Source organism: Hyperoodon ampullatus (assembly GCF_949752795.1).
Source record: "Hyperoodon ampullatus genome assembly, chromosome: 3".
NCBI lineage: Eukaryota > Metazoa > Chordata > Mammalia > Artiodactyla > Ziphiidae > Hyperoodon > Hyperoodon ampullatus.
This window is the reverse complement of record NC_136916.1, coordinates 20,222,245-20,249,507: the sequence shown is the minus strand read 5'-3', so window position 1 is coordinate 20,249,507 and position 27,263 is coordinate 20,222,245. Positions and strand designations below refer to the sequence as shown.

The 27,263-nt window shown below is 36.1% G+C and overlaps 1 protein-coding gene across 1 annotated transcript in view; it reads right to left on the bottom strand.

Annotated features, from left to right (window-relative positions):
• The window catches only part of UPF2 (UPF2 regulator of nonsense mediated mRNA decay), a gene marked incomplete at its 3' end in the record, with an annotated part of 88,385 nt that overhangs the window by 8,963 nt on the left and 52,159 nt on the right, over nt 1-27,263 (bottom strand). The window contains exons 10-17 of the mRNA XM_079701206.1: nt 25,175-25,291; nt 20,365-20,550; nt 18,043-18,246; nt 17,051-17,326; nt 14,538-14,721; nt 9,140-9,279; nt 3,278-3,382; nt 2,871-2,969 (exon numbers count right to left, since the gene is read on the bottom strand). Coding sequence (XP_079557332.1) covers nt 2,871-2,969; nt 3,278-3,382; nt 9,140-9,279; nt 14,538-14,721; nt 17,051-17,326; nt 18,043-18,246; nt 20,365-20,550; nt 25,175-25,291 — 1,311 coding nt within the window. The remainder of the gene's footprint in view (nt 1-2,870; nt 2,970-3,277; nt 3,383-9,139; nt 9,280-14,537; nt 14,722-17,050; nt 17,327-18,042; nt 18,247-20,364; nt 20,551-25,174; nt 25,292-27,263) is intronic.

The window sequence follows — 27,263 nt, the reverse complement described above, 5'->3', positions numbered from 1 at the left end:
TGTCTTTCCAAGCCTATTTCTTTAAGTGAAACATGGGAATATGAACAACATCCAACAGCACTGTATGAAGAATAAATGTAAAGTCTTAATGCAGTGCTCAACAGTCTTCACAATTATTAAGATTTTTTGAGAGATTTGCAATTAATTCTGGTGTGGAAATAAAACAGAAATCCAGCTTTATTTTTATTGACCATTTGTTGAATACACCATTTTCCCTCAACTGATCTGAAGTGTTAACTTCATCATGATTAAACTGCCATGTTCTGAGGTCTATTCTGGACTCTCCTCTGTTTGATTAATCTGTCTATTCCTGCAACAACCTATTACTGTATGTATATCTTGTATCTCAACTCAACCCTCCATTTTCTACAAGTCTCCTAGCTATTCTGTTTCTTCTTACAGATGCTTTTAGGAATAATTTTGTTAAGTTCACCCTGCATTCATGTCCCTGTTCTTCTCTCCCCCCACCCCCACCCCATCCCCAAATGCCCCCCGTGGGACAGAATTAGGACTGCATGAAATTTAAGGACCTGATTCATGAAGAGTCAATGTCTTCACGATACTGTATCTTCCTATGATTTTTAGCAAAAGGAAGACGTCTGTACAACTGTTCGTTTGGGGTATTTGATAATGATTTAAAATCAGTGCCTAACAGAGGATGAAGTTTTCTCCAGTACATAAACACAAATGCAAAAATGTGAATTCAAAGTTTCCTCCTCTCTGATCACATCCTCCCATCCTTCCAGATCACTTCTTCAAGAGTGCTCAATAAGTAACGATCACTGGACCACAACAAAAGCTCCCATTCCTCTGACTTCCTCAGCTTTTCTACCCTATTTCTAAATGTTGGGCTCCTCAGGGCTCAACCCTGAACCTGCTCCTCTTCTGTCTCCACACTCTACATCTGGGTGAGTCAGTTATTGCCATGGCTTTAAATATGCTCTAACAACCGCTCCATTTGTTTCTCTTCTGATCTCCAGACACTTCCACTGACACCTCACAGGCTCCTCAAACTTAACAAGTGGAACTTGGGCTCACTCTCCTGTTTCCAGTCAGAGACCAGCCAGTGGCCCAAAAGCTAAAAGACTTGAGTGTCGTCTTTGACTCCTTGGGCCCCACACACCGCTATCTAATCAAGCACAAAATAAATCCAGTTCATTCTACCTCCTAAACAGCTTTCAAATCCAGACTTCTGTCCATGTGCCCTGCCACTCCCCTAGACAGATGACCATCATCTCTCACCTGGGTTACCACCACAGCCTTCTAACCACCCCCTGGTTAGTCTCCCCACTTTTAGTCCTATCCCAGTCTGAACCAGCTCCTTAAAGGACCGGGCCACTCCCAATTACCTGTTCTCATGCTGTGACCCACCCACAAACCGTGTTCTATTAATACTGGCCTTTTTTAAGTTTTTCAAACACAAGTTCTTTTCTGCTTCAGTACCTCTGACACACTGCTTTCACGTTACCCTAATTTTTCACCCAGATGACTCCTCTGTACCTGTCTTGTCTAAAAGTCATGCTCTCAGAGATGCCTTCTCTGATCATCTTATCTAAAGAAGGCCCTTCTCCTTTACTCTCTACCAAAGCGTTCTTTTAGTTCCTTAGCACTTATAATTTGAAATTACATATTTGTGGTTAAATATCTACCTCTCCCATAAAAGTACATTCTGAGAGCAGGAACCAGGTCTGTTTTTATTTACTATTTTATACTAAGCCTGAACAGTGCTAGTCACACAGTAGGCCCAATAAATACTTGCTAGACAAATGAATGAATGAGTAAATAGCTACTGACTCATGTAAGATACGAAAAACTTCTTTAAGGGGTAAACTGTTTATTACCTCATCAAAGGGATTATAATGATTATGTTTTATTTGATGATGTGTGCTCCTAAATGACATGAATATAAGGTTTCATAAAGTAAGAGTTTTCTAGATGTATGAAGAAATTTTAATATACGCAGGAAGAAGCAAATTGGCCTGTACCACTAATTTATACATGATCATAGCTTCTGACCTTACCAGCATCTTCTACTTTTATGAAAGTAAAATCCAGTATTTCTTCTCTAAAGGATTATTCCATCGGCATCTACTCCATAACTTCCTCTATCTTAAAAATAACCCTCCTCTTTTAACTCTGACCTTCTCTAGCTACATCCCCATTTCTTTTCCCTTTCTAGAAAACGTCTCAAGTCAGCTCTACCTGTATCCAGCATTTTCACTTCCTCCTTCTCCGTTTCCCACTGAGCCCACACTCCATGGGGCTTTCACCTACCATTCCAACAAAAGCCCCCTTCTCAAGTCACCAAAGGTTAAAACAATAGCTATATATAGGGCTGAAGTAAACAGTCCATGGGATTTTCCCTCTAACTACAGAAAAACATAATTACCTAAATCACTGGGAAGATGGAGCTTTTTATAAAATCTAGTATCTTAATATCATGATTAAACAATTAACATTTCTTTAAATATCAAATGACCAATTTCCTCTAGATATTTATATATGTTATTCAAATTATAAATCAAACTTAAGAATTTACTAAATTAAATTTCCCCAAATATTTATCTTCCGCAGTTTGACTCCTAAACAAACTGCAAGTGAAGGGTTTTAGAAATAGAGATATGACTTCAGAGAGAAAAGGTGGAGGGTGATACAATGAAGTCACTCTGTTCCAAGTCTTATTACATTTTTTCCATCTATTTTCAAAGAAATGTGGCAAATTAGGATGTGGGATGCCAGAAGTATTGGCAGCTTCAAACTGTCTAACTTAGAAAAAGCTGCTGCAGAGGTAAATGTTTAGGTAGGAAACACAATCAAATGTGCTGCAGTATTTTGTATTGAATACTTTGGATTAGAGCAACAGTTAATACCTGCAGATTTTCTAGCATCATTTTATCCAGAGCTTGAATGAAGTCCTCATCTTCTACACAAGGTACATGTTTGAGTCCACCTCCTTTAATCATTACCTCCTTATAAAAACAGAATAGAAACAAGAATTCAGACGAGAAATTCTAACTGTAATGTTTTGTATGGCAGAACCTTTTGTACTGATAACTTTTCCAACATAACTCAAGGAATGAGTGGGCAATATAACATTATTATATAGTCAAAGAACTTGTTAATAAAGAAAAGTATTTAGATAGGAAAACAAATTAAAAATGAATTTCCAAAGAAACATTATTTCAATTATCACAAAAACTAAAACTTCAGTGGATAAAATTGAAATACTATGAAAATAGTGCACAATTTCAAAAAGCGAATTTTCAGCCATACGTACAGTATTTTCTTCGTCAGTTTCATTCTCCTTATTTGAATCCGTGAGGTAATCTGTATTCTCTTCCTCTTCTTCCTCCCCTTCATCGTCATCATTATCAGAACCCTCCTGAAATTGTTTAACATTTGTAGAAGATTAAGACATTTTGAAAAACATTACTACTTTTACATGCCTTAAAAAGATGTTAAATTTTCTGTATAATTGTTTATTATTCTCTGGTTTCAGCCTTTTATGCAGTCTGCCTAGACTGGTAGGGCGAAGTCAGCTGGCAACATGTACTACATACCAGTAGCTGAAAACCCATTTCACATTTTCCACTGATCTAGTAATACAAAGATCCTTTGTAGAAACTCTTCCTTGAATTCCACAAGGAACGAGTTTCCTGAACCTTTTGTTATTTTTCTCCTCCCTAACTTGAGGCTGATTTTCTCATAGTAGTTCTTTAATATCCATCTAACTCTGCAATGAAAACTGACAATTCAAATTTAACACTGTTACCATTTGAAAGCAATGACACTACATTTTATAAAGCACCTCACTGTATAAAGCACCTCAGTTTAGAAAGTGCTCTCACAGCATTTTGTTTGCTCTACCTAATTCTGAAGAAGGATGGATAAGCTTTATGGTCCTCATTTTTATATGTGAAAAAACTAAGGCTCAGAAAAGTTAAGTGACTTGCCCAAGGACATGTGCTTTATTAAGCAGAGGAGATAGGCATTCTGACTCCCCTTGCTGGTGGCTTTCAAGTACTACATCTCTCCATCCTCTCCTGTCAGTCCCCCCAGCATCCTCTTCTCTCAGCCAAAATTCCTTTTCAAATGGAAGATTGGGCAGAACTCCAGTGAATTTTCAAAGAGGCACAAAAAAACCAAAACTATAACCATAACCAAAACCAAAAAAAACCCCAACCACACAGGGGCAGCATTCCATCTGAGTATCCTTCTAACACAATTCACTCCCACTCTGTTCCATAAAAGTTTTTTTTTAAAAAGACTACACTAAACCCAGCTGTTTCTCATTGTGCCAAGAGAAATAAAGTGAATGAGAAATAATTCCTAAGAGAAAACAAATGATTTAAATTTGTTATAACACTTCTAGTATACACAGAAATTGATTTTAAAAATCCAAACAGTGCATTCTTACTTACTATAGAGACATTTGAAAACTTTTAGAATTTCTGAAGTGGAAATAGTTGAGGAAAATACAGAAAGGCATTAACTTTTTTTTCAAATGCATTAACCTTTTTTGACATAATTCTATAATTCAAATTTAAATTTGCAATAGAAATGCTCTTAAATTGGCCCTTGGAAAAAATTAATCATTTCTTAACACTTGAAAGATGCTTCCTATTCAAAAACTAAGCTAAAACACATTAACCCTTTTCTTTCACCATTTTTTATATTGCTCAGGCAAAATAAAACGGATTAACTTTTGAAATTAAAACGCTGAACAAGAATCTCCCTGTCCTAATCCCATGGTCATAATAACCTGTGAGGTGAGGAAGTCAACAGACCACATGAGCTGGTTAGGAAAGCAGGTGGTCAGCACAGCAGAAGTCAAACTGTCCAAGTTCAAATGCTGGCTTGCTAGGACCTGGGGCAAATTATTAACGTATCTGTGCCTTATTTATCACCTAACTCATAGGGTGCCAAGAGGAATGGTAATATGAACACAGTGACCATGCTCAATAAATATTATTGCTATTACAATAATAAATCTTGTACTTTCTCTAAAATGCTGCAGAAAATTAGAATTTTAGCAGAAGAACATTTAGTTCATCTTTAAAGTTCCTTTTAATTTACCCAGCTGATACTAAGAAGAAAATATTCTGGTTGTTATGTGCTAAGAATAACTTCAAAAGGCCATATGGAGCTTGGAAGAGTTGTGGACCAAGATGGAAAAGAAGAGTACAACTTTTCTGAAGAGTTCCACTCCAGCCCTGTTCTTTCTCAGTTGAGGCAAATATTTATAGAATATCCTACATTGTTCTTACTACTTTATAATCAACCCATCTTCTCTCTTTAAAAATGTTCTCCTCCCTATGTTTGGAGGGTACTGGTGGGAAAGGATGGTCTCGGGTGGGAGAGCAAACAATTCCAACTCCATTTCCTTAAAGTAAACCAAGCATTCCTTTCAATTCTCCTCCCAGACAAGGCTCATGAGTCATCCTATCGAACATTTTGTTTTTCCACTTAGCAAACACACATATATTATGTATAATATCCACTTTGCAACTGGAAAAGAAATAGTTAAAAATGATACAATTTTAAAAATTATAAAGTTCACTTTTGAAAAGGAGAAAATGCGTTTAGAGGAGAAAATATAGTACAACTATTCAAATGAGAAATTTATAGGAAAATGAGTCACTCTTTAATGTCACATTTACTGAGGATGTTTAATTTATTAGATTCTTTATCTAATTAGTGTGGTAGCAAAATCCAAAGACAGCCATAAGATTAGTCTAAAAATACAAAATGGAAACACTCTCTCATTTCCTTTTGTTGTTATAAAGTACTTAATAAGCCAATTTAAATTATATAATTGAATGTTTCTACGACAAACTCATTTTTTAGAAAAGCAATATAGGGACTTCCCTGGTGGCACAGTGGTTAAGAATCTGCCTGCCAGTGCAGGGACACAGGTTCGAGCCCTGGTCTGGGAAGATCCCACGTGCCGCAGAGCAACTAAGCCCATGTGCCACAACTACTGAGCCCGTGTGCCACAACTACTGAAGCTCACGCACCTACAGCCCATGCTCCGCAACAAGAGAAGCCACTGTAATGAGAAGCCCACACACCGCCACAGAGTAGCCCCCGCTCACCGCAACTAGAGAAAGCCCACGTGCAGCAACGAAAACGCAACAAGGCCAAGAATTAATTAATTATTTTCCTTCTTTAAAAAAAAAAGCAGTATAGCAATGTCCATCTCTTACATAGAAATCAATTATAGAAACATATTCCAGTTCTAAATTTTTATCAATTTATTTATATCTACTTTAGGGGAGTGGTCAGGTTGGAAAGAGAAAGTGCTGGCAATACTGTATTGTATATTTGAAATTTGCTAAGAGTAAATCTTAAAAGTTCTCATCACACACACACAAAAAAACATTACTAACTATGTGAGGTGATGGATGTTAACTAAACTTATTATGGTAATCATTTCTCCCTCCCTCTCTCTCTCTCTCTCTCTCTCTCTCTCTCTCTCTATATATATATATATATATATATATATATATAAAATGTTATATGTACACCTTAAACTAATACAATGTTATATCAATTATATCTCAATAAAACTGGGGGAAAAAAGTGGTAGCAAAATACCAACACAAAGGTGCATTTCTACTGCCTATAAATGCTAACCAATTATAAAAACCATACATTATTATTTATGCTGCCTTTTACACAATAATTCATTTTTAACTAACAGCAAAGCTATTTGCGATGTAGTCAAATCATACGAAATGTTCATTAATAGCTACAGACCTTCAGGGCTAAAAAAAAAATAAGACTTAGGGATTTCTACTTCTAACTGTAAAAAGTCTTAATTACCTTAAATTATTGGTCATTTAAAAAAATTAATTAATTAATATTTATTTTTGGCTGTGTTGGGTCTTTCGTGGCTGCGCGTGGACTTTCACTAGTTGCAGTGAGCATTGTGGTGCACAAGCTTCTCACTGCAGTGGCGTCTCTTGTTGCAGAGCACGGGCTCTAGGCACATGGGCTTCAGTAGCTGTGGCACGCGGGCTCAGCAGTTCTGGCTCGCGGGCTCTAGAGCACAGGCTCAGTAGTTGGGGTGCATGGCTTAGTTGCTCCTCGACATGTGGGATCTTCCCGGACCAGGGCTCAAACCCGTGTCCCCTGCACTGGCAGGTGGACTCTCAACCACTGTGCCACCAGGGAAGTCCCTATGGATCATTTTTCTTTCGCACTAAATGAAGCTTTTTAAAAATCCAGTTTATGAATCTCTTTTATGAATGTCTTAAATAATTTACATTCCTTTATACATGAAACAACCCATATCCTCTAAACATTTGTATTCTATTTACTCAAGTAAATCAAAACTTAAAATTTTAATAAATTCAATTTCCATAAAACATTTAAATATTGATTATAAATTTAAACTTTTTCAATATTTAATTAAAATCACACTTCTAAATTATCACTCTCCTAAATGCTTTTAGCACCCAAGGGACACAAAGAAACCATACACGTGATATCATAATTATAAGCTTACAAAGTGAAAAAGTGCTAATTCCATGATTTAAATTTTATATTCATCAGTATTTTATTGTTATTCTTATTCATCCTGCTTTTCATTTTCTTAACTTTCTAATTTAAATATATATTAATGTAGACAGAATAGCATAAGGAACCCTTACCCATTACACAACGGAACAATTATTAGCTAATGGTCAGGTTATAGTTTCTTGTATATCCCTAACTCATTGCCCAGTCTACTTCCAGGTTATGAAGCAAACCCCAGATACTCTATTATTTTAGGTGAAATTTTTAAAACTTAAGCAGCTTTAGAAGAAAAAAGGAACGAATTAAAACTATTAGGTTGAATCATATGTGAAAATGACATTTTGATAGGTCCTAAATGGTAGAACAGTCATTTCATTCATGAACAGTCATTCATGTTAGTTTGGCATAACAGAGTCGTAAAAACAAAAGGGCACACTGATGATTATGGTACATGATGATTTTCAGGTTTCCTATACTATCAGATCTGGGAAAAAGCAAAGTTATTAACATCTAGTCCATAATTTTTTCATAAAATCTACAGGTTAAAAAGTCCACACTCAAAAGTGAGATTAAGGGTACTTCCTGGTGACCCAGTGGTTAAGATTCTGTGCTCCCACCACAGGGGGCACAAGTTCAATCCTTGGTTGGGGAACTTAGATCTCACATGCCGCACGGTGTGGCCAAAAAAAACAAAAGTGAGATTAAGATGCATAGCTGATCGGGACTTTCCCGGTGGCACAGTGGTTAAGAATCTGCCTGCCAATGCAGGGGACACGGGTTTGAGCCCTGGTCCAGGAAGATCCCACATGCCGCGGAGCAACTAAGTCCGTGCGCCACAACTACTGGGCCTGCACCTTAGAGCCCGCAAGCCACAACTGCTGAAGCCCGCATGCCTAGAGCCCATGCTCCACAACAAGAGAAGCCACCGCAATGAGAAGCCCGCGCACCGCAACAAAGAGTAGCCCCCGCTTGCCACAACTAGAGAAAGCCTGTGCACAGCAACAAAGACCCAACGCAGCCATAATTAAATAAATAAATTAAATTAAAAAAAAAAAAACACATACATAGCAGATCAAACAATTTTTTGTCTTCAAATTGCTTATTAAATAAAAATCCTAACCATAATGATGGATACATGTCATTATACTTTTACCTAAACCCATACAAAGTACAACACCAAGAGTCAACTGTAACGTAAATGATGGACTTAGGGTGATCACGATGTGTTGCTATAGGTTCATTAGTTGTAACAAATGTACCACTTTGGTGGGGATGTTGATAATGGGGGAAGGTTGTGTGAGTAGGTATGAGCAGGTAACATATGGGAAATCTCTGTATCTTCCCCTTAAGTTTGCTGTGAACCTAAAACTGCTCTAAAAAAATGGTCTTAATAATAGTAATTTTTAAAAATCCTATGATCAGTATTTTCTTACTTGTAAAAAAAAAAAACCTCTTAATTAATCCAGCAGTTTTATAATAGACATATACTACTAGTTACATGTACTCTAATAAAACTAAAGAGGAGATCTTATTTTATACATTAAAGAAAATCTTGGCTCATATAATCAAAATACTCTTTTACAAATGTACCTATTTTGCTATAAATAAAAGTCATCACCTCTTCCTCTGGCTCATTCACTTCACTTTCATTTCCAGATTGTTCCTCTGTTTCAGCTCCTCCTTCTTCTTCTTCTTCATCCTCTTCAAGATTTTCTCCTTCTGTCATAGAATCTTTTGAGTCTTTGTCATTTACTAGGCCTTGAAGTGAGGAGAAAGTAGAAAAAGACATAAAAAAAAAGATAAAGGCAAGTTTTCGACAGTATTACACCACTTAAAGTATGTATTAAGATAATTCAACAGCCATGTTCTCAGAATAAAATAAGAACAGAATTTAAAACTATTTTGAGAACCATTTAAAAAACTTAATTAGATCTTTATTTCAACAAAGGAGCACTGATACATTTCTTAACCACTAGCCAAAAAAAAAAAAAATTTTTTTTTCCCTTTCTCAGAGCTTCGAACTGTTTATCTCAGTGTCAGATGAACAAAGGCAAACAGTAGCAGCACATAAGGTGCAGCTTCAGCCACGTACAATGCAACCTTGGTCATACTTTTTATCAAATGATATTTCAAGAATCTCTAAACACTCAAGGATATAATAAAATTATATCGCTTTAATGGAGAAGTCGCATTTGACTATCAATTTGAATGTCTGTAAATTAAGACTGAGGGAAGGAGGCAAAGCTATATGGTGACACATCTAACAGCTGTGTCACCAAAGAGCTTGTTTTTTTCTTCAGTAACAGCGTGTTCCTCCAAAGGGAATTCCCTGGCTTGAATCTCTTTCCTCCTCCTCATGTTCATCCACATTTTGCTGCCTAGTCAATTCTTCTTTATTATCATTTGAGTTCCAAACTACTCTCTACTTTCAAGATGCACATACCATGGTCTCATCTGATCCGACTTTTCCCCACGCTCCCTAGTCCTAATCCAGCCTTTTCCTGTAGTTGGGGTAGACTCTTCTGTGTCACAAAGTATACTAACCTTGCATTCGTGATCATCAACTTGCTTCTCCATAGAGAATATCGTTCAATATGCACTTTCAAATCCTATACATTCTTCAAATTCAGTCTAAGTTTCACTTCCTGCATAAACTCACTGAGTACTACTTTTCCTCCTACTTACTCTAAAGCACTTGCAGAATTGATCACAGCACTTTACACTTAAAGATACACCATGTAATGGTTTTTCTAATGATTTCAATACATGTTACATCAGATTATAAGAGCCTTGAGAACAAAAAACTTTTTTTATATATTCAAAACTCATTAGAGGCCATATATTGATAAATACACAGTAGGTGTTTAGTAAATACTTGTTTACTCACAGAATCTTAGACAATTAGGGCAGACAGAAACTTTAGTGACGATGTGATTTAACCCTTTCATTTTATGAGGTATACTGAAGCCCAGAAAGTTTGAATAACTAACACAACCAACAAAAACAAAAAATTACTCCAGTGTCTTAAGTCTAACCAATTAAGAATTGACAAAAACACAGATGTACAGAGTGATGAAAGTAGGTACATTCAAGTTTGGAAATTAAAAAAAAAAAAAATTGAGAAAAGATGGATAAAGCTCAGAGAGATCTGTTTTAAAAGAAAAATAATACTGAGGGAAAAAACTGCTATCTCAGATTGAGATACCATTAACTTACTATTTTAGTTATTTATTTATTTGGAATTTCAGAAGCAATATATTGCTTTAATGTTATCAAAGGCAAAAAATTAAAAGTCAGGACTATATAAATCTAAGCACTCTCAATAAAAAATATCACAGTGCTGATAAACTCACATGGCCTAATATACCATTATACCTTTTTTATAGCCACTTTAAAATACGTGTCACAGGAAGAACTCTAATGGATAAGTAGCTTTGTTTTGATAGCTGTACATCTAATTTGTAAGGAAAATACTACTATTTCTAACACATTTTCATTTGCATTGCAAGTTAGTTTCAAAAGCAGTTTATAAGTATATTTTGCATTTGCTAAGCTGTATAATAAACAGTTCAGTTGGTGACCTCTAGGACACTGTCAATCTAAAATAAACAATGCAGATAAAAATGTACAAAGGACATACGGTTAATAAAACGTAAAATCTAGACAGTACAATATTTAAAATGTGGGTCAGAATTAAGTGTACTTCGGGACCAAAATAATCAAATACTGTTCTCTTGAATTTGAGCTGCTTGGTGCCTCAGTTTTCCTGCTCATAACACAGTAATAATTGTGATACTCCCTTTCAAATGGTTTTCATTTGTATTTCTCTGCTCACTAGACATGCTAAGCATTTTCCCCACATACTTACTATGTCAGAAAGAGCACAGTCTTTAATTCTGGCTCGATTGTTAACCTAGTATTTTGATTTGGGCTTTACATAACTCACTTGTCAAATATGAACATTACCTTCCACTTTAATTTTGGCAAACTGGAAGTACTCAATAAAAATACCAACTCTTCCCTGCCCTCCCTCATTTGATTATGTTATGTTCATCTATCTATTGTGTATCAATTTGCCTGTGTTCTTTATGTAAGTGATAATAACCTGGCACAGAAACTATTTTCACTTCAATCTTAGTTATTTCTTTCATTGTATAAAAGTTTTAAGCACCCAAATCTGTCAACATATGTGTGCTTTCTTGCATCATTTTAAAATTTAGGAAAATTACCACCTCTCCAAATATCTGATGATCAGATCTATTTTTAACTTTTAAAAAATAAATATTTAACTCCTCAATCCATCTGGAGTTTGATGACATAAGATGTGGCTCTATATCAATTTTCCCCCTAAATGCTCACCTTGTTGTTCTTATCCTATTTTTAAGATTCCTATTTCGTCATACAATAAATTGTTTTGTATTTAATTGGGGCAACTTCTGGGCTTTTATTTTATTCTACTGATTTTATTTTTAATTTATGAAATACACTCTTCTGTTTTATAGGTAATTTATTCATATGACTTTTCTTTTTTCACTTTTATTCTTCCCATTTCTGTTCCTTTTATAATATTATAATATAATCTAGAACTTCCAAACCAGAATTAAATTACATTGCCTATTACCATTTTGGTTTTGTTCTTAAAGTGTGTCTTACTAGAGAATGGACTTGAGGAAATGGGGAGGGGAAGGGTAAGCTGTGACAAAGTGAGAGAGTGGCATGGACATATATACACTACCAAATGTAAGATAGATAGCTAGTGGGAAGCAGCCGCATAGCACAGGGAGATCAGCTCGGTGCTTTGTGACCACCTAGAGGGGTGGGATAGAGAGGGTGGGAGGGAGGGAGATGCAAGAGGGAAGAGATATGGGAACATATGTATATGTATAACTGATTCACTTTGTTATAAAGCAGAAACTAACACACCATTGTAAAGCAATTATACTCCAATAAAGATGTTAAAAAAAAAAAGTGTGTCTTAGAGCCAGTAATTCTCTCTATCCTGAGAAAACCAAGATACACACAAAAGTAACATAATAATGTTATTTATAGGGGTGCAAAATTAGAAATAACGTGTCAAACAACAGAATTAACACATTCATACAAAGAAAAATAGCCAGTTTTGTAAAAAATTAAATATTTAGAAAAGTATTTCATGTCAGGAAGAAATTTCATAATATATTAGGTAGAAAAAAATCCAGTTATAAAACTGCAAACACGTGAAGAAATTTTTTTTAAATAGAAGAACATATATCAAAATGTTAACACATGATTCTCCATGCATTTGAAATATCAGTGATTTCTGTCTTCTTGGCATTTTTCAAAATTTCTGCCATGAACACTTCATTACTTTTAATAACATTAAAATGGTTTTAAAAATATGAGAAAATGCTAACTATTAAGTTAGCATTGGGTAGCTATAAGATTGAAATGATAATGAATTTGCAAGTGCTTGAAAACAAAAAACTACCAAAAGCAAAATGCTATATTATCTTATGGTTTACCAACAGGAAACAGATTTAATATAGATTTATTCATGTATATCTTGTCTATGATATTTAGATTCTAAAACAGAAGGAAAATGGGACGACTTGGGAGCATATTGATTCTAGTTGCCACCATCCTTAGAGTTGCATTGGCAAATGGTGACTGGTGACCTATTTTTTTCCTTTCCATATTCTAAACAAGGACAGACTCCTCAAAAGAAGCCCGAAGTCCTTTAATTTAACTCTTTGCTCGATAAAGGATAAAGCATACTGCTCTCTTTACTGCTACCAAACTGGGTATCCAACTAGTATTTCCTCATGCCCACTATACAGAGAGAGCCATTCATGGAAGTCTTTGGGAAACAAGGCTAAGACTATTTCAAAGCATATAAAGTAAATGAAATAAGTATGTAGATAAATAAACACTCTACTTGAAACGATCATTTTATACAATTAGAAATCTGAAAAGGAAAAGAAAGTAGATAACTTGGGACAAAGTTCAAAGAACAAAAAGAATCACATATGCGTTTATGGGTTGAGAATTAGGAAAAGTGAATAGTTGCATAATCAGTAGCACCTTTCAAATAATGCTCAAATAGATAACAGTAATTGAATTCTCCAAAACAGGATTTACCTTGGAGAAAGAAACCCGATTAATATGCTGGATGTAATATGAAAAAATAATTTTAGAGGAAAAGGATCACCAATGCCTTTGCCATGAAAAGTGGTTTTTCAGATATGCAACATAGTAAATGTATACAATTAGTATAACTGGTCAAGGTAAGGGTCTCCTAATAAATAATCTCCTAATAAAATACTAGCTTCATAGGCTGAAACCATGTGTCACTTTGAAATGACTACAATACAACATGCTAAGAACTATCAGCAAGCAAGCCAGACTGGTAAGGCCCCACCCTGTTCCAGTTATTTCCACTGGCAAGGCTAGTCGGCTCCTACAGTCCTTTAGGGGAGCCATTCAAATGCTACCTCTTCTTCCAGAACAATCGCAGAAGGATACTGAGAAAGTAAAGTGACCAAACCTCCTGTAGCACATTTCTCACATGTTCTCTAGTCTTTAGAAACAGAGACAACTCCCCCAGTGACTAGGAACTAAAATTTGGTGGGATAGTTTCAAACTTCTAACTGGTACCCCCTTATATAGTGTCAAGCCTGCACTGTCTTAGGAAATAGTGTTATTGAAAATATATACTGTATATGAGATGCTTTAATCAAAAGTAGGTTTTAAATTAGCAACCAAAAATTCTAAAATTAAGAGAGGCTGACAGGATTATATTTTTTCCATCATTATCATTTGCTTCAAGTTTTACATGACTGTTTTCCTCCAATTTGGGATTATTTAATGAAATCAAGAAGTAAGTCACCCAGGTCTTACCTAACACTATTATGTAACACTCAACATCAAAAAACAGAAAGTATACAAAAGTAAACGCTAACTGAAGACATTATAAAGCAAATTCTAGAAACGATCTGTCAAATACCATCTTTGTTTTCTCTCTGTAATTAATTGCTTACCTAGTTTTATTAAGAATTCTCGTTCCAAGTCGTGTACCTGCCTGATGGATTCTTCCAGAGAATTACAGAGTTTGATCTTTGGTCTTAGCAGTTCTAGTGTGTCACTGATCATGTAATCTATGTCAATAGGAAATGGATGGTCTTTTGTCCAAACCTCCAAACTTTTCTTCCACCAAACATAACGCTGATAACAAATGAAAAATAAATTTAGCTATAAGAAATTAACAACAAAATATTTAAAATAATCTGTATTGTGACATCACCTAATTATAACAACTAAAGAGTTGTACAAGACACCTACCATTTTTATTAATGGTCAACAGCAGTGATCCTAGCACATTTATTTCCCTCCATCTATATAGTTCCTAAGCCATCTGGTGACTTTAATTTAAATATATTTTTTATTGTAACTGTCATAATCTTTTTTTAAAGGCAAGGAAAAATTATAAATAAATAAAACAGCAAATAAATTTTCAGGTACTGAAACCAGGCAGAAACTCCACTCCCAAATCCCAAATAGGGCTTAAATATTTAATTTTACAAAAACAACCAAATTCAAGGCAACGGTTTTGATAAATTATAATTATTTTCTCTATACTACCTGCTTTGATTTTTTTAAAGAGTCAAAGTATCTGAAGATAGGGTTTTTGAATATATAAAAATCAGTAATCAACAAGCATTTATTGAACATCTACTGTGTATATGGCACCATTTAGATATTTGCCCTCGTCTCCTAGCTTGGCTCCTTCATTCTATTTTGTACTTGTAATTCTCAAGTTTAACTAAAAAGCACAACCCATGAATTTACTTGTATATAAACAGGTGTTCCTCTGGGTGTTTAATCTTCCTGTCCAGTTTCTTCTAGGTCTTTGCTACTCAAAGTGTGAGAACTCAGAGCTTATTAGACATACAGAATCTGAGACGTCCCCTACCCTAGGCCAACTGAATCACAGTGTGCATCTTAACAATATAGCCAGGTGATGTGTGTACACACTGAAGTTTAGAAGCACTGCTGCAGGTGAGCCTTTCTATCTGCCTTCCAATATGTAACTGGACACTGTGTTACAGGCAGCACACACTGACTGCATCTCCCAGGCCTCACTCACTTCTTACTCCCGTGCCCTAAGTATATCCCTGCTACACATTCCTGCTATTAATCAATGTGGAAAATACTTTTGTCTCTTTCTACTCCTGAATATTTCTGAGTGGCTCTTTTCTCTCTGCCAGTGATGTTAGAGTGAGTACAAATAAGAACACTCTTCCGAAAGGGATCCTGCTTTGGACGCTGATAGTGATAACTGATATTCTGCAGCAAAACTTTGGTTTTAAATACAGGCAGTCTCCAACTTAAGGCATTTCTTACATGGAACAGAGAATCTGAGTCTCAAATCTTCAACACACCTTCCCCATTTTTGGCTCATCAATTCAGAAAACAAGAGAGTAACAAGTTACCCTCTAACGCAAAGATAAAGTAATAGGAGAAAGTTACAAACAGCTCTTCCCCAAGAGTAGTTACCCCCACTTAACACCAGCTACTATGTGGATGTATTTTTGACACCTCAAAGTTGTAGTTTTAAATTTATTTTCTTTGTCAATGGGTAAACAAAAACAACATAACAGATTAGATAGAAAGGAATGATCAAATAGAACTGAATGGTACCACTGGTACTTTATTTCAGTAACATCTGGAGAATCTGATAGTGAGCTATTCCCCCTAATAGTACTTATAACATTGTGTTTGATGGGAAATAATGATTAGGTTCCAGACAACCAAGCTACAGCTAACTTTTGGAACATGAACTGTATAGAAGCTGTAGAACTGTCTCTGTATTTGTATCTGAATTTAATTTATACTGTACTTGCTCTAAATCACCAGTTTATATAAGTAACTTAAGATATGGAAAGCACAACCCAAGAGTTTAGCAATGAATGAACAAATATTTCTTTCAGTGTTAATGATGGGTCTTTTTTTTAAATTTAGAAACAAGAATTTTAGATATAAAACCAGAACACAAATGAGTGAGAATGTTATCAAATGCATAAATATTACAAGTAATTTGATTCATGAATTACATACCAAATACAAAATAATCCATACTATACCAAATTTATAAACTGCACCAAAATAATTCCCAAAATTAATGATCATCAATTATAAAACTTAAAATGTAATCAGAATGTTTATGATAGAATTCATCATACATATATTTTTTAAATTTTTCTTTCTTTTTTTTGGCCATGCCGTGTGGCATACAGGATCTTAGTTCCCTGACCAGGGATCAAACCTGTGCCCCCTGCAGGAAGCACAGAGTCTTAACCACTGGACTGCCAGGGAAGTCCCCATCATATATTTTAAAACCTCTAAAGCTAAGTATACTTGCAAGAATAAATCTTACCTAACTATGAATATATCTTATACATAATATATGAATGCTACAGGGTTTCTTCTCTAATATTTTTGTAACACAAACAATGCATTAAATGATGCCAACTGCTTATTTCAATTTATATACCTGAAAATACACAAGGAAGCAATCGAGTTTTCGTTTACTAGAACCTCTGTCAAAGTACTGGCCACAGGTATCCAAAATAGTGCACACTAGTCTAATCCTGAAAAGGTGCTCGGGAGGGTCCAGTGAACTTGGAGAGCCATCAGGGTTAACACCAAATGAAGTAAAAGAATAAAGAGTTCTAAAAATAACAGCCGATTCCACCATTCGGTAATTATAAAGTTCCCCTAAGAACTTGGCACTGCTGATACGTCTCTGATTAAATTTAGGTTGATTAACCTAAAGGGGGAAGAAAAAAAAAAGCAGATTTCCATTAAAGAATAGCAATGTGTTTGAGAAGAGGTAAAACTCTCCTACGTCACTTGACAACATCACTCACTGAACAGAGAAAAAATAATGGGTTCTTTTCTTATATTCTAATAGGTAGTCACTTCCGGGTGTCCTTTTTCTCTAAGAAATGTCTACCTTTAAAATGTTTTAATAAAAAGAACATGTTAAGTATTAAATTTAATATTAAGCTATTGTTAAATGAATTAAGTTTATGAAACAGTTAAAATGTAATTCTCCCTATCAGCCCTCTGTAACTTATTTTCTCTGAAATCCATGAATTAAGGAAACAACAAGCATATAGAAAGAGGGAAATTCTTATAGAAATTCTTATCAAATGATTACCAATTCTCCTAATTAATAAATTTATGAATTCCTATAACGTGAATGCCAAGAGTAACCAGGAAATAATAAACATTTACTATACTCTTCTAAAATAAGCTTAACTGAACTTGAAGAAAAGGCAAAAAATACTTCAGCATTAGCCTGAGAGAAGACTAGGAAATCTGACACAACAGGGTTTATTAAGAAATCATTATCTTCAAAAAAGTAATAGTAAATGACACCATTGGGGAAAAGAGGGTTTTCAAATCCTTATTTTTCAATAATAGGACTTAAAGGCTCTCTAAATTGTCCACAGATTCCAATTTGCTGCAGGTCTTTGTTACCTCCATTCCTAATCGAATATCTTCTAAAACTCCATCCACAACATGGATTCCAACATCCTCCTGGTAGAGCACTAGTCCTGCTAAGAGGTTGGCTACACAATGAATGCTGTTATATTTCACATTCCAGATGTTTATCATACAACAAATCACATAGTCTTTCACTTCTTGGTCTTGCCAAGGCAACTTTCGCATCTGTCTCAAAACCTAAATGAAGAGAATTTTGTTTAAATTACTAAGATAAGCACTAAGTAGTCCAAAATACCCTATAATACAAATATTTTATTATGATTGTACAGTCACAGAACTTTTGAAATGGAAAATACTTTATAGATTCTCTACCAGCCTCTTCACTTTAGAGACAGGAAAAATAAGATTTTTCTAATTATTGGTAAAATTTATTCACATTTTCCCTTTATCTTTCCATAACGCCCTTAAATTTCCTAGAGTTTCCAGGACTTCAATCAAGCTAACAGTATACACTCATACTCAGGTCACTGAAAGAAATACCCAAGATTTAACAAAAATAATGTTTTCTTTTGTGCATCATTTGATGTAAATAACCTCAGACACTTCTTTTTATAAATGAAAAATTTCCAATAACGAAATAAACCCAAGGTCATCTGGTTAAAAGATCCCTTAAGATGGAGGACACAGGACTTCCCTGGTGGTCCAGTGGTTAAGACTTTGCCTTCCAGTGCATGGGGTACAGGTTCGATCACTGGACAGGGAGCTAAGATCCCACATGCCTCGAGGCCAAAAAACCAAAACATAAAACAGAAGCAATATTGTAACAAATTCAATAAAGACTTAAAAAAAAATGGTCCACATCAAAAAAAATCTTAAAAAAAAAAAGATGGAGGACACAACATCAAGACTGACATCACACAGTTTCCTTGCATGTAAAGGGGGGATGATAGGCACTTACTCCATAAGTCTGGTCTAAGGGTTAGACAAGTTAAAGTGCATGAAGTACGTAGGAATGTGTCTGGCGCATTACAAGCACCCCATAAAAGTTAGCTATTACTTTCAAAATCTCTACTGGTAATGAGATAATCAGCAGAGCTCTAGTCATCATCAAGTTCTTTCCATTTTTATTCTGAAAGAAAATGGATACTGTTGGCAGAATGTAAAGTAGTCCTTTCGTCTCTATTCTATACCCACAATCCACCTTTCAAGCACTAAATATGTTCTCATATCAGCTTCAATGGAAATGTTAACATCATCTCAAATGCATAAGCATTCCATACTCTTCAAACTTTTAGCCAATTCTAAAACAGCTTTCAAATCCTGTTGTCTTAAACAACTACTGTCTCTGGATCCCTGAAGGTGGCTTCAATTTTTAAAGTTGTGCTCATTCGTCATCACCTTCTACCCCGCCCACCCATGACACATGTATTATTCCATGACTCTTATCCTCCCCATAGGTTTCCTCTGTCCAGAAGTTAATTTGCTTCAATTTTTTTTTCCTGAAAAGAAAAAAGTTCCATACCATGTTGTTTCAACTTGTAGAGTTGACCAAAAAATGTTTACTCAACATGTCTCACTTAAAAGTGAAGGTTCTAACAAGGTAACTACAATAATTAAGGTAACAGGTCGGTGGTTCTTAACCTTTTCTGGAAATTGACCCCTGCTGAGAATCTAAAGAAAGCTACAGACCCTCTTCCGGAAAAATACAGACAGGCCCAGAGATTCAATATCATTAAGTTCCAGAGGATCACGGGCCTCTTAAAGCCTACTTAAGGTTAAGAACCCCTGTACTGAAAGCAAAATATTTAAAGGCAAATTCATTACAGAACATCAGAGACAAAGTAATAGTTTCAAATGTACATACAGCAGCAACATCAAATTTAGAAGAATTACCATTTTAATTAGAATAAGAAGTTACTATCATAAAAGGAAAATAAAACATATGTCCCATACATTATGTATCATCGTATGAATTCCTTCTTGTGATGACTTGTATGGAATCAATCATAATGGAACTTGGGATCTAATCCTACCTCTCCTAAACTCCACTGCTGGGACTTTAACAATTCTGCTTCAATTTCTCCATTCAAAAAATGTGAATAATGCAAACTACTTACATTTCCTATCTATACTTTGTGGGGCACTGAAGCAACTGATAAACAAGCTGATCTAGGAAAACTGAAATATATGTCCTTGACCTAAAACAATTTGGTGCAGGGCTAGAAGGAAAGTGCACTGCAATCAGTACTATTATCATCAGGATGAAAAAGAATTAATTTGGTTGAATGTTATATAAGCTTAGCACTACCACAAATCTCAAGTTGACTACTGTTCCATGATTTCATTAAGATTTACCTTCTCAGTGGTAACCTTGGAGAGATCCTTGTACAAAAGTTTCCGGACATATTCCTGGAGAGGAGGACGTTTCTTTTTCACTGTTTTTTCAGCTGGAGGTGGGTTGCAGTAGTAATATGCATTCTCCACCATTGTGACATATCTTGCATCGAGATGCATCGCTTGTTTCTTTCTCATCATTTGTTCCTAAAATAAAAAGTCTAGTCAAAATACTTTCATTCTAAGGTTTCTTTCTTCCTAACTAAAGTTCTACTCTCAGTGATAAGATTTCAAGATAAAGGGCTAGAAAAGGGAAAAAACAATTACTAGGTATTTCTAAGAGTATGCAAGCATACTAATTGTTATATCACTAATCATGTTTTTAGAACAAATTAGTCCATAACTGCTTGGTCTTAGGCCTTGTCCAATAAAATACTCAGAGAACTCTGCTAGAAACATAACTTGACTTATAACTCTGCCAAACTATATGAACCCTACGTAAAACAAGGCTTATATACGAGTGACTGAAATTAAGGACCAACAATATAAATAAACGGGTGAATGCCTCTGGCTGTTCCACACACAACAGCTGAGAATAACCTTATTCTGAGAGCTTGTGCCATCCAATGTTGTACCAGGTAAATCTGACGTGTCTCTATAGACAAGAAAACTAAAAGCCCCCAGTGTCACAACTTGTCCAGAGCCCTCAGCATCAGCTCCAGGAGGTGATTAAAAGCAGTCAATCATCATCTACTTCAGGATCCTCAACCTCAGCACTACAGACGTTTTGGACTGGATAGTTCTTTGTCGGGGTGTGTCGGGGGAGGGTGTTCTGTGCACTGTAGGATGTTTTGCAGCAACCTTCACCTGTACCCACCAGATGCCAGTTGAGAACCACAGACTGATACTGTTTGAAGGTCTTCAAACAGTACTCCTAGTTCTTAAAAGAGCACCACACTAAGTGTTAAGATTACTGAATTTATTCAGCCATTTAACATTTTACTTGGCACTTACTATGTGCCAGGCACTACGCTAGGTACTGGAAGTCACCAGTGAACAAGGCGGACATGGCTCCTACCTTCATGAAGCCTAAGAGTCTGGCGCAGGAAGACAGAATAAACAAGCCAACAAATAAACTAACAACCTTTTAAATACTAATTGTGAATAGTGTTATGAAGGAAAATAACAAGGCCCTAAGATGGAGAGTAATGAGAGCCCACTCTAGTCGGGGTGGGTTAGGGACGGCCTCTCTGCAAAAGTGACATTTGAGTTGTGCTCTGAAGGACGACAAAAGGTTGAGAAGAGACACAGAGAGAGCACCTGAGGCAGAAGCAACAGCAAGACGAGAGGCAATGAGGAGAGAAGGATCTGTTACAGGAACTACATGAAGGCCAGCATGGTGCCAGCATGGAATGGCGTGAGATCAGTTCTAAGGAGTGAGGAGAGGCTCGGTGAGACCAGATTCTGCAGACCATAGTAACAATGCTGAATTTGAAGCCTGTAGAGGGAAAGCACTGACGAGCTTCAAGCAGGTGTCTGGACCGGGGTGGCAGGTGGTGGCGGGTGGAGGCAAGACTTCAAGCTTTGGAAAGAAGGCTGTGTCTGCAAGCTCAGGGAGGGCAGGGGCTGCAGCATGTTCACTGATGTAAACCCAGCACCTAAAACAGTGCCTGGCCTAGCACATGGGAGGCTTGGAATTAATGTTTACTAATATACAAAGTAATGAATGAACTTTTTAAAACACATTCAAATCTTTCCCATGGTCTGCCTTTCTATACACGTAAAACCATCGTATACTGGGGGAAATTCTGCTCTTTCATAAGTTCATTTATGGGTATACCAAGTTTCACAATTGTTTCTCTTGTCTATGAATCTGCTAAAGTATACAGGTTGTAGCCTAGCTCCTCTCCTGACCTCTATTTTATAATTTGTGAATGCTTATTAAATGTTGACTCTTCCAGGGCTTCCCTGGTGGCACAGTGGTTGAGAGTCCGCCTGCCGATGCAGGGGACACGGGTTTGTGCCCGGGTCCAGGAGGATCCCACATGCCGCGGAGCGGCTGGGCCCGTGAGCCATGGCTGCTAAGCCTGTGAGTCTGGAGCCTGTGCTCCGCAACGGGAGGGGCCCCAACAGTGAGAGGCCCGCATACCGCAAAAAAAAAAAAAAAAATGTTGACTCTTCCAACAGAGAGAACAGTTCCATGATTAACAGGGCTAGAGATAATGACCTCACCCTGTAAGTTCTTTGAACAAAACATGATGCAACACTTAACTTTTCATTTGTACATACATAACAGTTTTAAATCAAGACTAGTTTCAACCTGTTTGTTATGTAGACCACTTTAGAACCTTCTCCCCCAACACACACACCAAACTACTTTCTTTTTTCTTTTTTGATGTGGACCAATTTTAAAGTCTTTATTGAATTTGTTATAATATTGCTTCTGTTTTATGTTTTGGTTGTTTTTGGCCTCGAGGCATGTGGGATCTTAGCTCCCCCACCAGGGATGGAACCCACACCCCCTGCATTGGAAGGAGAAGTCTTAAGCACTGGACCGCCCGGGAAGTCCCCACACCAAACTACTTTTAACATCAGCCAAGAATAATTTTAAATGCAAACCAGTTAAAAGGTTATGTGTGTTCCCAAACAAATATGGGTACATCTTAGATCATCCCGCAAGCATTCGTGCTTCAGACCAAACTCTCCTCCTCCTCCCTCATCTCTCTGACTGGCACCATCACCCACTCAGATGCTCATGCTGGAATCCGGGGTCTTATCTTAGGGCCCTTTCCCTTCCTCGCCCCTGGTATCTCACCATCACATCTCATCAGTTCTGCTTCCTAAAATTCTTCATACAGCCAGTTTTTATTCCCCACCCCCCCATCCTTACCATTTCTTCATTGTTTTCCCCGTAGGTTTTGAAAACAGCCATTTCACAGTTCTGTCTACCTCTGGCCTCAGCCACCTCAGTTATCTCCTCCACACCGACCTTTCTAAAACCATAAATCTGATCATACCTATCCTACCTGCTTAACATCCTTCAATAGCTACTCTCTACCACTGGGGGAAATCCCTCGTTCCTTAGCACAGTGGTCACACTCGGGGCTGTGCCTACGTCTCCAGTGTTACCTGCAGCCTCTTGACTCAGTGTATCTCTCTTCTCTGCCTTTGAGACTCAGGTGAGTCTCTAAAATAAACACCATTTTTTCCAGGAAACCTTTCCTGACATACCAAGACTAGATTAAGCACCTCTTCTATCTATACACATAATACCCTATGCTGACCCACAGTATTATATTGCATCCCCCTCCCTGTGTTCCAACTGTCCATCTGTCTGAGTTATTAGACTGCAAATTCCATGAGGGCAGGAACTATCTTTTTCACTTTTATATCCCAAGCGTCTGACAGAAGAGTCAGACTCAATAAACACTCAATAAACACTGGGAAGTTGTTAGGGAAGATCTCTCCTGACTCATTCAGTCTGGCTTAAGTACTCCCTCCATGAGCCCATAAAACCCTCTGCATACCTCTCTCTGTTAAAGCACTTAAAACACTACACTGGAATTAGCACTAGATATGGACCACTTTGAGGATGGCAACTATGTTTCATTTCTTTGTACTAACCACCCCCAACCAGCCATAACATCCCTGCAGAACTGAGCTCAGTGCCTAACACATAGGAGAAGCCCCAAAAGCGTTATATGATAAACAAGGCTCCTATCCAGAAAGCAAGACAATCAATGATAAAAGGCTAGCTGCTTTCGCTACAAGAGGGGGAAAGATCCACTGAGTGAAGAAAACCAGTCGGGCAGGAAGAACTCTGGTTTCCAGCAGTGGGATAAGTATCCACACCACCACAACTAGTAAACTTTCCTTAGCAAAAAGTAAACATAGAGGGTTCAATATTACAGATAAAATATAGACATTTTTAAAACCTAAGCTTTCTTGGCATCTCTATTACATTTTCATATGCAGTGTCTCATTTAACCCTACCAGCTTGAGCCAAAGAGGAGGAAGAATTTTTTCTGTGTTGCAATAAAAATTTGAACTTGGAATGACTATTATATGAATAAGCCTAGAGAGAATGTGGAAATAAAGTCCATGTGATGGCCTTCATATTAATATTTTTGTTTATTAGAAATAAATTCCCTTTTTTTTTTCATTTTAAATATTGCCAGAGAAGTATTCAAGCTTACAATTAGATTCTAAAAAAATAACACACCTAGAGGGCAAGACACAATCAACACGTCCGTAAAAGCAACACTGATGTAATGACAGTCTATTCCCGGGGAGTCCTAAACCAGGGCTAACACTGACACCCTCCCCCACCATACTCTCTCCCCTGCAAAGGCTGCAATCGAATGCATGGGTATTACCAATAAGCATACTAACTTAATTGCTTAATAAACTTGATGGCCATGCTGGCATCCTAATTAGCTTAAGAAATATCTTCTCCCCCAAGTTAATTTTTCAAGCTTATGTTTTATGTTTTCCAATTTAAAAAATTTAAGCTTTATAATTTATGGCACAGTAAAGATGTACCAAGAACATCCACAAAGAGGGCTCTAACACAAGAGTATTTAGAGTACCTGCTCCTCTGCATCATTTGTAAAAAGTTACCTGGGGCTGAATTTAGTCCCCCTTCACAATAGTGTGAACTCACTGGCAGTCAAATGAGAAAAATTCCTACAGCTCTCCAGGAACGGCTGGAGTTCTAGTTCAGGTAGAAGTGTTCAAATGGCAGAGCAAGATAAAAGGAACTCGTCAAAAATTTTAACCCCTGGAGTAAATCAAAAACCTCAACCTCTTGCTAGGATCCTCAAGCCCTTACCAAAAGTACACTGGTCCTCAGGTGAGATTCTGGAGATCTGAAAAGAAATCTTCCACATGTTTCTAGTAGGGTACATGCCATTTCAATATGGTGATGGGAAAAGTCTGATAGAAGCATCTGTAAAAATAATAATGATGAAAAACCACAAAGACAACATTTCAATCCTATTAGAGAAAGAAAACATTATATACCTAATGTGTGCAACAAGTTTTAAAATGTCACTGTAAAAAGAAGAAAAGCTAAACACAACATTGTAAATCAACTATAATTCAATTAAAAAAAAAAACCCTAGTCTACTTTAGATGCCAAGCTTCATCACTGGGTATCTTTGTGTTAGGCCATAAAATTTTATCTAAAAACTTCAGGATATTTAATGTCATTCCTTTTAGATAGATATATGAAAACTAATTTATCAAAGCCCATTTTATATTTATCAGGAGATGCTATGTATTTAAGCAAATGCCACATACATAGCTAACATTTTCTAAATAGCTTTTTGGTTTTGGTTTATATGACACTTACCTTTAAACTTCTGACAACAAAAGCCTTACTGTATGAAATTTACAAACACATTGCCACATTTTACTATTTATCCCTCCAATATTTTTCTGTGCACATTTTCTAAGCCAAAAAAGATTTACACATATCATTTAATAATTTGGTTTCTTTGGGCTAACATGAGTATTTTTCCACGTCTTTATTATCCTTCTATGGCATGATTTAAAGGGTGCATAGTACTTATAATATGAACTATACTAAAACTTAACTGATTTTTATTTATGGGACATCCAAATTGTTTACAATTTTTTGCTACTGTAAACAATGGTGTGACAAACACTCTTGCAGATAAATTTGTGCACGTTTATGATTATTTCCTTAAAACAAATGTACAGAAATGAACCTGTGTCAAATAAATGTATATTCTTCCTATATATATCAGTAATTAATACAAAGAAATATACTAATATGTCTAAGTTGGTCATGGCATGATTCCTTTCAATGACAACGTTGAAAAAACTTTCACAACCTCTCTTAAAATGCTGTCCAAAGTTCCCCTAATGTACTTTGTAGTCTCCTGAGATGCTCCAAGTAGGTTTAGGAGACTTAACCCCTTGAATATTTACAATGATTATTAATATTTTAAATACTCTTAAGAAATCATGCAGTAAAGAAACTTGTTAACTCAGGGTTTTCCAAATGTATTTGAACCCATGAGACCCATTTTGTGTGACATACCTAGTGATATCTCAAAGAAATCAACTTGATAAAAAATGTGTTATTGTTAAGTAATGACCAATTCCAAATGCAGAAGAATTATTTCATCTATGCTGCATCAGCTTTACCACACATAACTAGTTAGTTACTAATGAATTTCTACCTTAATTCTATTGTGGACAAAAAAACATAATCTGAATAATTTCAATTTTTTTGAACTTGCTGAGACTTTCTTTTTGGCTGATTTTGGTAAATCATCCATGTGCATTTGAAGAGATTATAAATTCTGATCCTGTTGGGTATAGTGTCAATTAGATTAAGGTTGTTCAATCCTGAATATACTTACTAATGTTGTCTGCCTATGCTTTCAGCTACTAAAAGGTGTTTTCAAGTCTCTCACTGTAATTGTGGATTTATTTCTCTTTCCTTGTCGATTTTTTGCTTTATGTATTCTAAAAATACAGTACTGGATGCATACTGATTCAGGAAGGTAACACACTTTCCTATTAAAAGGACCTCATCATCATTATGAACTATGCTTCTTTATTTCTAATAATGCCTACTTTGTCTGATAATAATAAAACCAGGTGCTTTTACTTATTCATTATTTTTTAGTGCTTCCATGGTATATTTCCCCCATCTTTTTATTTTAGGCTTCCTGGTGTTAATATTTAAGGGTATCTTCCTTGTAGTCAGCATATAATGTTGCTGTTTTAATCAAGTCATATTCTTAAGGCTTTTACTTAATGTATTTTGTCCTTCTACATTTCATGTAATTACTGTTATAGGTATTTGTATCTACCATCTTATTATTTGTTCTATTTTGCTCATCTGTTTATTGTTCCTTTTTACTCCTCTTTTGTCTTCCTGTAGA